The sequence below is a fragment of the Oncorhynchus kisutch genome, linkage group LG27, assembly GCF_002021735.2.
Source record: "Oncorhynchus kisutch isolate 150728-3 linkage group LG27, Okis_V2, whole genome shotgun sequence".
Classification (NCBI taxonomy): Eukaryota; Metazoa; Chordata; class Actinopteri; order Salmoniformes; family Salmonidae; genus Oncorhynchus; species Oncorhynchus kisutch.
Window position 1 is genome coordinate 19,440,236 of NC_034200.2, and position 10,678 is coordinate 19,450,913.

Genomic DNA, 10,678 nt, shown 5'->3' on the forward strand with positions numbered 1-10,678 from the left:
TAGATCCTCTCCTCGGCATAGCAGCTCGTCTTCCCCTAATCTCTTCTGCCTGATTACTCTCTCACATCTCCCCTCCCCTCCCCTCCCTGACTCATTCAAACTGCTGTGGCTCTCACACACAGCCAAGCAACACATACAGTACACACACACACGCAGCAGCAGAATCCAGCCGGTTCAGAGCGGATTTGATGGCTGTTTCTGGGTTTCGTCGAATCTATCATAGTCGTTCTCGTCGTTCCATTTTGGTCCCTGGTACAGCTGAAATGTTTGCCTTTAGGCACAGCTGTTCTTTTGCTCTTAATGCTAACCAGCTTTCAGAGTTCATCGATCAGGCCAGTGTCTCTACTCATTGCACGCCATCTAGTCTGTCTCAACAGGCATCATCTATCTCTACTACTGTACATGCAGGTTTGTTGATAGCTCTTGATAGGAGCTAATCACAGACTTTGTACGATCAGTCTTCTCAGGAACACAGATTCTGTGGAATTATATTGTCAATGGCATTTGTTGTAAAATAGTTCATAGTATTGAAGTAAAATTCCAGGGAAAGGAGAGACAATAACACTTGATGCTGCAAGTATTACTGCAGTTAATGAGTACGGATAGAATACCACTTTTTACACTGGGTGCTTGAACTTAACGGAGGAGCCCTAGCGTAAGCACCAAAGAGGAGACTGGGTCAAAATAATGATATTCATAGCCATTGTTGCTGTTATACAACAGTAATTCACAACATGTATATGTCATAACATTCTCCATCAACTTGTCTCATCCTTGAGTTATAGAGAACAAAATACAGCTATGCACTAACAAGTGTTAGAACATATGTTGATTGCTAAGTTGTGTCACCTTAGGTCGACTCTCCAGAATTGGATTAGAAGAGATTTCCTTAGATAACATCAACAGTCTAATTCCCCTTCAGTCAGTCATCACCTCATGGAGATGCTTTACAGATAGCTAGTGTTGCAGTGCATCTAATTCTAGGATATAATCACAGCTTTTACCAGTCTGCATCCCAATTCGAGCCAAGCACTGCAACATGGACCCTTGGTCAAGAGTAGTGCACTATGTAGGGAAGCAATTAGGGTTAAGTGCCTTGCTCAAGAGCACATCGACTGATTTTTCACCTAGTTGGCTCGGGGATCTGAACCAGCGATCTTTCGGTTACTGGCCCAACGCTCCTAACCGCTAGGCTACCGGTTGCCCATTTGTATCCGATCACATCTCTCTATTGTGTGTGGGAATACTTTGGAACAGATTTCCAAAATTAAACTCACTTGTAGCTTATTTGCTGGTGTTTTATGTCCAACAATAAAAATTGTTGCGGGGGGCAAATAAAACCACCAGTTGGAGAACCCTGGTTTATCATATCTCAAAACCGCCAGTTGGAGAACCCTGGTTTATCATATCAAAAGCGACAGTTGATAGAAAGCCTAGCGTTGTCTACAAATAAGGCTCATTATCACAAAGTGAACTGGTGAAAGTGGGGAAGACTAACTGCTCTTAGAAGTGGTTATGATAGGGCCAATCAGCCCAATCCACTTATTAGTGCAGTGGCTATAGTTTACTCGGAAAGTAGGCCATTCAAAAACCCATGCAGCATCCGAAAGGGCTTCATTCAAAATGTATTTACAAGGTCTCCTTTATAAACAATTGATATTGCAAGATGTTAATCAATGCAATCTTGGTGTGATTTGTGAAATCTATTGAGATAAGCAACTACTATATTTTTTAAGCAGTGGTTATTGATGAAAACATGCTATGAATGATGGGGACATTAGACCCCCTGTGCTTTAATGCAAAAATAGACACGTTGCAACATCAACCATGATCATTATCACTGTGGTCAGAGATCCTGTGCAAGTGCATCATGGCATGCATTTATGTGCTAGAAAGTTTGTGCATGGTCAGACCCACTTTCACTTAGTCTGCATAATCACACACACACACCTTATGCTCTGCTGACATCTACTGGCTCTATTGGACAATACCCTGTTACATAACGTGAGAACAAAGGACACATTTGGAAGCACTACCATCCCCTGGTGGTAGTCAGTATACATGCAGGCAGAGACAGAATGAGGAGAAGCCTTATTGGGCTCAAGCTATAGAGCCTGTGTCTACCCATGACTCTGGTTCAAAATGTCAGTGATACTATCATGTCACCCGGGCAGAGTCTTGCATGGAGTTAGTTCTTTCTCAATGGAATCTTAAATATATTAGGATGTCAAAATGTCTCTATGGACAATACTTAATGTTTACAGTTGAAATCTTAGAATACTGGTTTCAGTTGACATTCGAAAGAAATGTTTCCAGGCTGATAACAAGTATTCTGCTCACCATTCTTGATGTAAATGTTCTATGCTCTTTTAAATGCTTAGGTCACGCTTTCCTGCTCTAAAGGTTGATGCTATTTGCCAACCTGGTACAGCGAGGGTGACTCTCTGCAAACGCGGTCTCAGCTTCCTGATCTTCTACATCATCTACATCAGAGGTACTCAAATCCTACGAGGTCTGGAGCCGGGCTGGTTTTTTGTTCTACCTGATAATTAATTGCACACACCTGATGTCCCAGGTCTAAATCAGTCCCTGATTAGAGAACAATTAAACAATGCAGTGGATCTGGCTTTGAGGTCCAGAGTTGGGTTTGAGGGATCTACATGATAGGAGTGATCCTGGTGTTTGGTGTGGCCCCTTTGGTGGTCAGTCTGTTCAATGTGTTCAGTCTAATCAAACAGCTGAGGAAGCTCTGGAGACAGATCTTACAGTTCATCAGCTGGGAGAAGATAAGAAAGGGCATATGGTTACCTCTCCCAAATGACCAGCTCCCAAGTACTGCCAAGGCGCACAGACATCGGAGGTGGTCAGAGGTGCCCTAGCATCTACAGTGGCCCCATCTCTGTGCTGAACCTTAACCAGAGAGAGAACCAAGAGGCTAAGGAAGAGGCTGGACCTGGACACATAGCTTGAACAAAGACACGGTCACAGACCAAGACACAGCAAACGACTGGACCATGTATAGTCTGACAAGGATGGAGATGTCTTCACCTCAAGGAGAAAAAAAAGAAAAAGAAAAAAAAAGACAGTCTGAAAAGAGCCACCATTTCACAGACAACCAGTCATCGCAGCAGAAGCAAGAACAGACACAGTCACCGGTGACGTACAAACAGCCACCACCTGTGCATCCATCAGAGGAATGTTTTTTTTGCTCATCTTTCGATAAATATTTTTTCATGCAGTTTGCTGCAACAAAACTCTTTGTGATCAATTTTATCTGAGCATGTATTTTATTTATATTTTAGTAGTATCACATGTACTGTTATCAAATTAAGTCAATTTAATTTTCAAAAAAATACATTGTTAAAAGATGTTATCAAACCAGAATACATTTTGAAATACATGGCCAACATTGATAGTTTACATACATCTTGACACTACACACATTTACAACAAGCCCACTCCCTGTAGGGGGAGTTGACTTTCCTCACATGAAATACAAATATTAGGCTATGACAAAATACTACTTGGCTGGGACATGGTAAACTCTAGTTCAAATCAAACTTTGTCACATGCGCCAAATACAACCTTACCGTGAAATGCTACTTACAAGCCCTTAACCAACAATGCAGTTCAAGAAAGACGTTGTTTATTCTGTATAGAAAACCAAAGCATGTTCAATCTTCTGAATCAATATTAAAGCAGCATGGATCTTGGTGTGATGTCCATGTTAGACATAGGGCTATACCTAACGGAACATGTCAAACATTTGACACTTCATATTAAATCATGTCCAGCACTACCCCAACATCACCATAGTGGCAAGAAAAAGTAAGTGAACCTTTTGGAATTACCTGGATTTCAGCATAAATTAGTCATAAAATTTGATCTGATCTTCATAGACAATAAACAAACACAGAGTGATTAAACTAATAACGCAAGGTAACATAATACATAATTCAAACATTCACAGTGTAGGTTGGGAACAGTATGTGAACCCCTCTGCAAATGACATTTCCAAAAGCTAATTGGAGTCAGGAGTCAGCTAACCTATGAGACAAGATTGGAGATGTTGGTTAGAGCTGCCCTGCCCTATAAAAAAAAACTCACAAAATGTGAGGTTTTCTACTCACAAGAAGCATTGCCTGACGTGAATCATGCCTCAAACAAAAGAGATCTCAGAAGACCTAAGATTAAGAATTGTTGACTTGCAAAAAGCTGGAAAGGGTTACAAAATTCTCTAAAATCAGTCCACGGTAAGACAAATTTCTGCACTCTTGCTAGTCTCCCTAGGAGTGGCTGCCCTGCAAAGATGACTGCAAAAGCACAGTGCAGAATGCTCAATGAGGTTAAGAAGAATCCTAGTGTCAGCTAAAGAATTACAGAATTCTCTGGAACATGCCATCTCTGTTGAGGAGTCTATGAAATGTAAAACACTAAACAAGAACGTTGTTCATGGGAGGACACCACGGAAGAAGCCACTGCTGTCCAAAAAAATAATTGCTGCATGTCTGAAGTTTGCAAAAGAACACCTGGATGTTCCACAGCGCTTCTGGCAAAATATTCTGTGGACAGATGAAACAGTTGAGTTGTTTAGAAGGAACACACAACTGTGGAGAAAAAAAGGCACAGCACACCAACATCAAAACCTCATCCCAACTGTAAAGTATGGTGGAGGGAGCATCATGGTTTGGAGCTGCTTTGCTGCCTCAGGGCCTGGACAGCTTGCTATCGTCGACGGAAAAATTAACTCCCAAGTTTATCAATACATTTTGCAGGAGAATGTAAGGCTCTGTCCCCCAATTGAAGCTCAACCGAAGTTGGGTGAAGCAACAGGACAACAACACAAAAGACAGAAGTAAATCAACAACAGAATGGCTTCAACAGAAGAAAATATACCTTAAGTGGCCCAGTCAGAGTCCTGACCTCAAGCTGATTTAAAATGGTGTGGCATGACATCGAGCAGTTCACACCAGACATCCCAAGAATATTGCTGAACTGAAACAGTTTCGTAAGGTGGTTAGCTTAGCCTAGTGGTTAGAGCATTGGACTAGTAACCAGAAGGTTGCAAGTTCAAACCCCTGAGCTGACAAGATACAAATCTGTTGTTCTGCCCCTGAATAGGCAGTTAACCCACTGTTCCTAGGCTGTCATTGAAAATAAGAATTTGTTCTTAACTGACTAGTTAAATAAAAAGGTATAAAAAAAAATACACGGTATATTCAATAAAGACATGAGTATGTATAATTGTTTATGAGTTTAAGCAGACTGTTTGTTTATTGTTGTGGCTTTTATGACCAATTTATGCAGAAATCCAGGTAATTCCAAAGGATTTTCTTGCCACTATGTGAAAATGGCACATTTCTATGTTTGTAGTAAAAATTCTGATTCCAAAAAACGAATCACTTGCGACCCAGTTTTGGCCCACAGGCCACTTGTTGCCAACCACTGATGTACACTGCATATCATCCATAATGTTTTGTCTGTAGAAACAATTGAGAAAAAATTTATATTAGTCCTCTGTTGCTGATCCTTTCAGTTGATATTATATTGCAAAGGAATCTTGCGACCCCATCTTTGAATCTAATTTAAGACCAAAGCAGCACATACTGTAATGTCAAACATCACTAAGTATTTGAATGATAGCATTAAACTCATTGCCATTTCGTGTCAAACCTTTCAGTTCTGGCAACAACAACAAAGTTGCGTCAGAGTAATCGGCTGAAATGTCCATCACTGAGGTCCAGACGGTCAAAGAAATGGGACACATCACTTTGTTTTACCCCTCAGAAATGCCACAGAGAAAACGCTTCAATTCCCCCATTTTGCTTTCTGGTTAGAAACTGCTTATAATAATGCCCCATGCATGTTAAGAGAGGATTCTAAAGAAAACAGTTCTGAGGAGGTAGGAACATCAATTCCAATGAAACGGACGTTCCTTCAACGTTGAATTGCATGCTAATTACTGTTTGGCTGTTGGAAAAAACAAAAACAAATGCAATAAAACTCTGATAGCTTGTCATAAACATGAAAAATGTCACTACACAAAATGGCTAGACACACTGAAACACTGTCTGTATATCATCAATCCTAGTTCATATTTACATAGTTTAGCATCAGTCCCCTGGGGCATGAAGCTCTTGCTTCAGTGCGTAAGTCAGGGCTGTGCTAGGTGGCCATATCATCACGTGGCAGGTTGAGCCTCACAGCCCCTCCCCCGGCCGAGGCGGCAGAGTAGTAGGCCGTGGCGGAGGTAGGGCCATTGGTCTCCATGGTGAAGAGCTTGCAGGTCCCTGGGGGGGCGGGGTCAGGAGCATCCCGTTCGGGGCTGGACGCCCGTGATGACCCCGGTGAGGCCGAGGGGCTGAGCTGTACTGCCGTGGTGTCCTGCAAAGTGTGCTCACTTGTCTCGATCTCAAACGTCGCTCCCCCAGCTAAACCTCCCCGCCCCATCATCCCCATGCTCCTCCCGCCCACCTTCGATCTCCGGGAGCCCTGGGCAGGGGGCAGGCGGCTGCAGACACAGCACGCTCCGAAGAAAGAGAAGGCCACCAGGAGCAGGATGGGTCCTATGATGATGGGAGGGTTGGCAGAGGGCACCAAGGTGCTGAAGGCGAACGCCCCCACCAGGGTGATGTTGATGCCTGCCAGCATGATGCACAGGCCGCATGCGCAGCACAACGCTGGGGAGGGCAGGCCATGGGGGCGGGACTTCCTCTTCTTATTCTTTGGTTCCTGCTTCTTGGGCACAGGAGTGCTCGAACTCCTGTCAGTGACGACCATCTCTTCTTCTGTACCTCAAGGCTGCTCTGTCTCTCCGTCTTTCCTTAACTCTATATTTTTATCGTTCAGCAAGGACTGTTCCCCTTGGCAACAGACCACCGAGGGAGGCCATGGCTGTGCTGGTTGATTGTTCACAGTGTAAAAGCTCCTGAATCAGAGTAGAAAATATAAATGTTTAAGCTGAATGTGTTTTCAGTTATACAAGTTTCTAAGGTGGAAATAACAGACAAGGACATGCAGAACTCATGTTCAATGATGGTTGTAATTCATGCACTATCGTGATTCAATGATGATTGTAGTTTATGCATGACATTATGATGATAATTCTAGCCTTGGTCTGAGCACTAAAACACAATTACAATGCTATCAAGAGGCCTTGGTGAGAAAGCTCATGTCGTGCTTCACTTGACCAAGGCTACGGCTCATATAACACTAAATACTCCCCCGCAACTCCTCCAATTCACACATCTCATTTTTGGGCCTTATTCACTGCACATTACACTAGTCTGGCCTATGGCCCTAATTCAACAACATAGATAACACGTGACAAACCTCTACGCTAATGGTAAACCATCATTTGCTGGAGCCAAGTACGCATGCATAAATATTTATTGTTCATGAATATCTAAAAGTATAAATGTGTGTTGAGGAAAATAATAAAACATTGAAATGAAAGGTTATGTAGTGTGCATGGGTGCAGAATAGGTGGCAGGGTATTAGCAAGGTATTGATTGACCAGTGACTAAATTGTCAGTGAACTTGGGAAAGGACAGCCTAGTCGACATACCAATATTATCTCTTAAAAATGACCATACTGAATGATTACATTATTACTTGTCTTTTTAAGTATTTTAAATAGATATTTGATAAAATATACAATATTGTGTGTAAATGTACTAAACAGTGACTGCATTCATTCAAGGCTGGTGGGTGAATAAGGTTTGAATTGCTGAGTAGCAACCAGAAACGATACCCTTTTCATTCATCATCATACATACACCCCTTAAAAAGAAAGAATCAGTTATAAACCGCATAATGGTTATTTTAGTTATCTAGCCTATTGCTGCAGGAAAATGAAATGGCATGTTTGGTATAGCCTTTCTGAGCTTGGGCATTGAGCATTTTTTGTAGAATGCGCGCAGGCATCAAATTCATCCTTGTACTGAACTGTTGCATATAACAACGTTCAAATTAATTGATTTCCGAGATTCATCTTACCTTCTGTGCTGATGTTCAGAATAGTTGAAGGTTCCTTTAGAAATAGCCTACATCTCCAACACGCATTTTCATACAGAATCCCATTCGCATACGGATGGTCAGGTTAGAACTACGTGTATATGCCGAAGAGTTGATTTTCAGATTGAACACCTCATAGTGTGCCAATCAATAGTAAATATTACAACCATGGCCGGTCGACGTAGTTAGGGCATCTGTGAGAGAGGCTCATTCAGGTGAAGGCGTTGCTCTTCTTGACATATGGACGCTTGTTGTGTCCACGTGACTGTGCAGTCGGATACATGACGCCTATACAATTCTAGGATACGAAAACCTCTCTTACATAAGACCTGTCCAAATATTCTCATCATCTTTCTTTACTCAAGAGCTGCTCTTCAGAGAAAAGAATAATGAGTGCGTTTCCATAATCCCGCCAGTCTTGTGATTGACAACACCTGTTTTTGATGGGTATATAGCAAGTAGGATGTTTGCACAGTGCATTGAGACGTCCCCCTCTCCTCACTGGGTAACACAATATATGTATGTGTGATAATGAGCATCTTGCTCACCACTATGATATACACCGCTCCACGTGGTGTACTGGAGGAGGAGCGGTGGGTGTCTGATGAAAGAGCATTGGGGGGAGACTAGCGGACTCTGTGGACAGCTCCCGGAGCTGGAACAAGCTACGCAAAGCTATTACATCATTGCACATATTGCAAGTAGGCTAGTCTTCATTTGTTGATCATGCATGAACAAATAAACCTGGTCTTAGATCAGTAGCATATATTCGTGGATGCCAAGGGATTCCAGGCTATCCCAACAAAAAAAGAAAACGAAAAAAAGATACAAGATAATGTATCCTTCTTCTTTCTGTGTTTCATAAATGTCCTTCAATTCGCAAGAGAGCATCCAAGCGAATGCTTTGTATGTGTAGCCCATCTATGCTGTCTGGTCAAAAAGAGTATGACATTGTTGCCACCCTTAGCATTCAATGCCAAGGAAGCCAGCAAACATTTGGCCTCCCTCAATAAAAAAGGTATAAAATAATAGGTAATCAGAATTCAGCTAAACTGAGTGAGCTCAGCTATGAATGGTTCTGGTACACCAAAAAAAGTGTAAAGTGAAGCCAGTTTGGATTTGGCTTCACACCAATCACATCACATTAGAAGCCAAACACCACTGACAGAAAACTTGAATTGTTGCATTTCGTTGTGTAGTTGTCCTCATGTGGCTAGCAAGCTAGCTACCGTGGTTCCTCATTTCAAAGTTGAGAGCTTTCACCGCGGGACTTAGAGGTATCCAGCGTCACGGCTTCATTGCTCCAGACCAAAGTAAACATCCGCACCTCGATGGTGTCAACTGTGCTTATGTCTGCGTAATGAAAAAGTCGGGAAAAAATTCAAACTTATTTTCTGGTCTAGCGATTGATGACAAACAAGCTCGCTGCCCAGACTTACATAATTACAAAGAGAAGATTCTCCTGATTAAAATGGTGACCTGTAACAGTTTTGCTTCCGTCCCATTCCTTTCTGGGCTCAAACCAGGGACCCTCTGCACACATAGACAACAGCCACCCTCGAAGCATCGTTACCCATCGCTCCACAAAAGCCTACTATGTACACGGATTTCAGAGCACTCTTGTCTGAGTACCAGACAACACTGGTTGAATATGGCCAGTGTCGGAAAAAAAGAGTAATTAAATTGTTTCCAGCAGCACATTTACAGTCACCAGCGCTCTGGTTAACACTAAAACTGCCTTACCAGCTCTGCTAGGGCGAGTAAACGGTCAGAGTGGTCTCATTTGTGTCTGGAAGTAGCTAGCCAACATTAGCTTGGGTGCTTGACTGCCATTGTAAGGCCAGAATGCTCAAATCAACCCTACTCCTCGGCCCGAACGTCCAGTGTGCGCTCCGAGAGCAAAACGGTCTGAATTTACAAACTGACCATTTTTCTCTGAATGGAAACACCATAATATTAATCTAATTAATTAAGCCAAATTTCCTAAAAATCAATCCCGTATACTATGTTATTACAAAAAGGTTTTAAAGGAGGAACCACTGTACCTAAAATCATCCCTTTCCTAAATTAGCAATGGATGCAGATCGGGATTTGGACTTGTGGTTTTACTTCATTCTCTGCACTGACCAATGATTATGGTGATTCTGATCCAACCATAAATTCATACATTGTGCCCCTGGCCTGAGAGGACGGAAGTTCAACATATAGCTAGATGTAGTAACATTAGGGTAATGTTAACTAACATCGTTGCCCATGTAAGGAAGTTAGGCTAGCAAGCAATCATTTTAGCCAGGTAACCTAGGACAACAACAATTAAATGCTTGTATTGCAGCCATTTAGGCAACATAAAAGAGGATGGCAATGGTGTTTCTCTACAAGTAGGGTGAATCACCAAGTTTTTTTCTCCTTGCACGCATGCACCATCATATTTAGCTTATGTAGATTGGATAAAATAGTTTTTGGTATCTTTTAGTTGTCACTATATTAGACTGAGCATAGGTGATTAGATTATGTTGAAATGGTGCTGGAATAGTGGAACGGTAACTCTCTGTGGTTCTAAATCAATAGCTGTTCGGTTGTCCGCAAATGTCGGAAACATTAGGTTGCTTCACCACGCTCTGAAGGTCATGTAACTGTTTGTTATATGCAATATGTTTTGTGG

General features: G+C 42.1%; 1 protein-coding gene across 1 annotated transcript; it reads right to left on the reverse strand.

The window, feature by feature from the left end:
* Window positions 1-3,264: 3,264 nt before the first annotated feature.
* On the reverse strand, window positions 3,265-8,537 carry LOC109872375 (transmembrane protein 275-like). Its single transcript, XM_020463580.2, has 2 exons — window positions 7,999-8,537; window positions 3,265-6,928 (listed from the first exon to the last, which is right to left on the reverse strand). The coding sequence occupies exon 2, from the start codon at window positions 6,778-6,780 to the stop codon at window positions 6,166-6,168; it is 615 nt and encodes a 204-aa protein (XP_020319169.1). The 5' UTR covers window positions 6,781-6,928; window positions 7,999-8,537; the 3' UTR covers window positions 3,265-6,165.
* Between the last annotated feature and the right edge of the window lie 2,141 nt (window positions 8,538-10,678).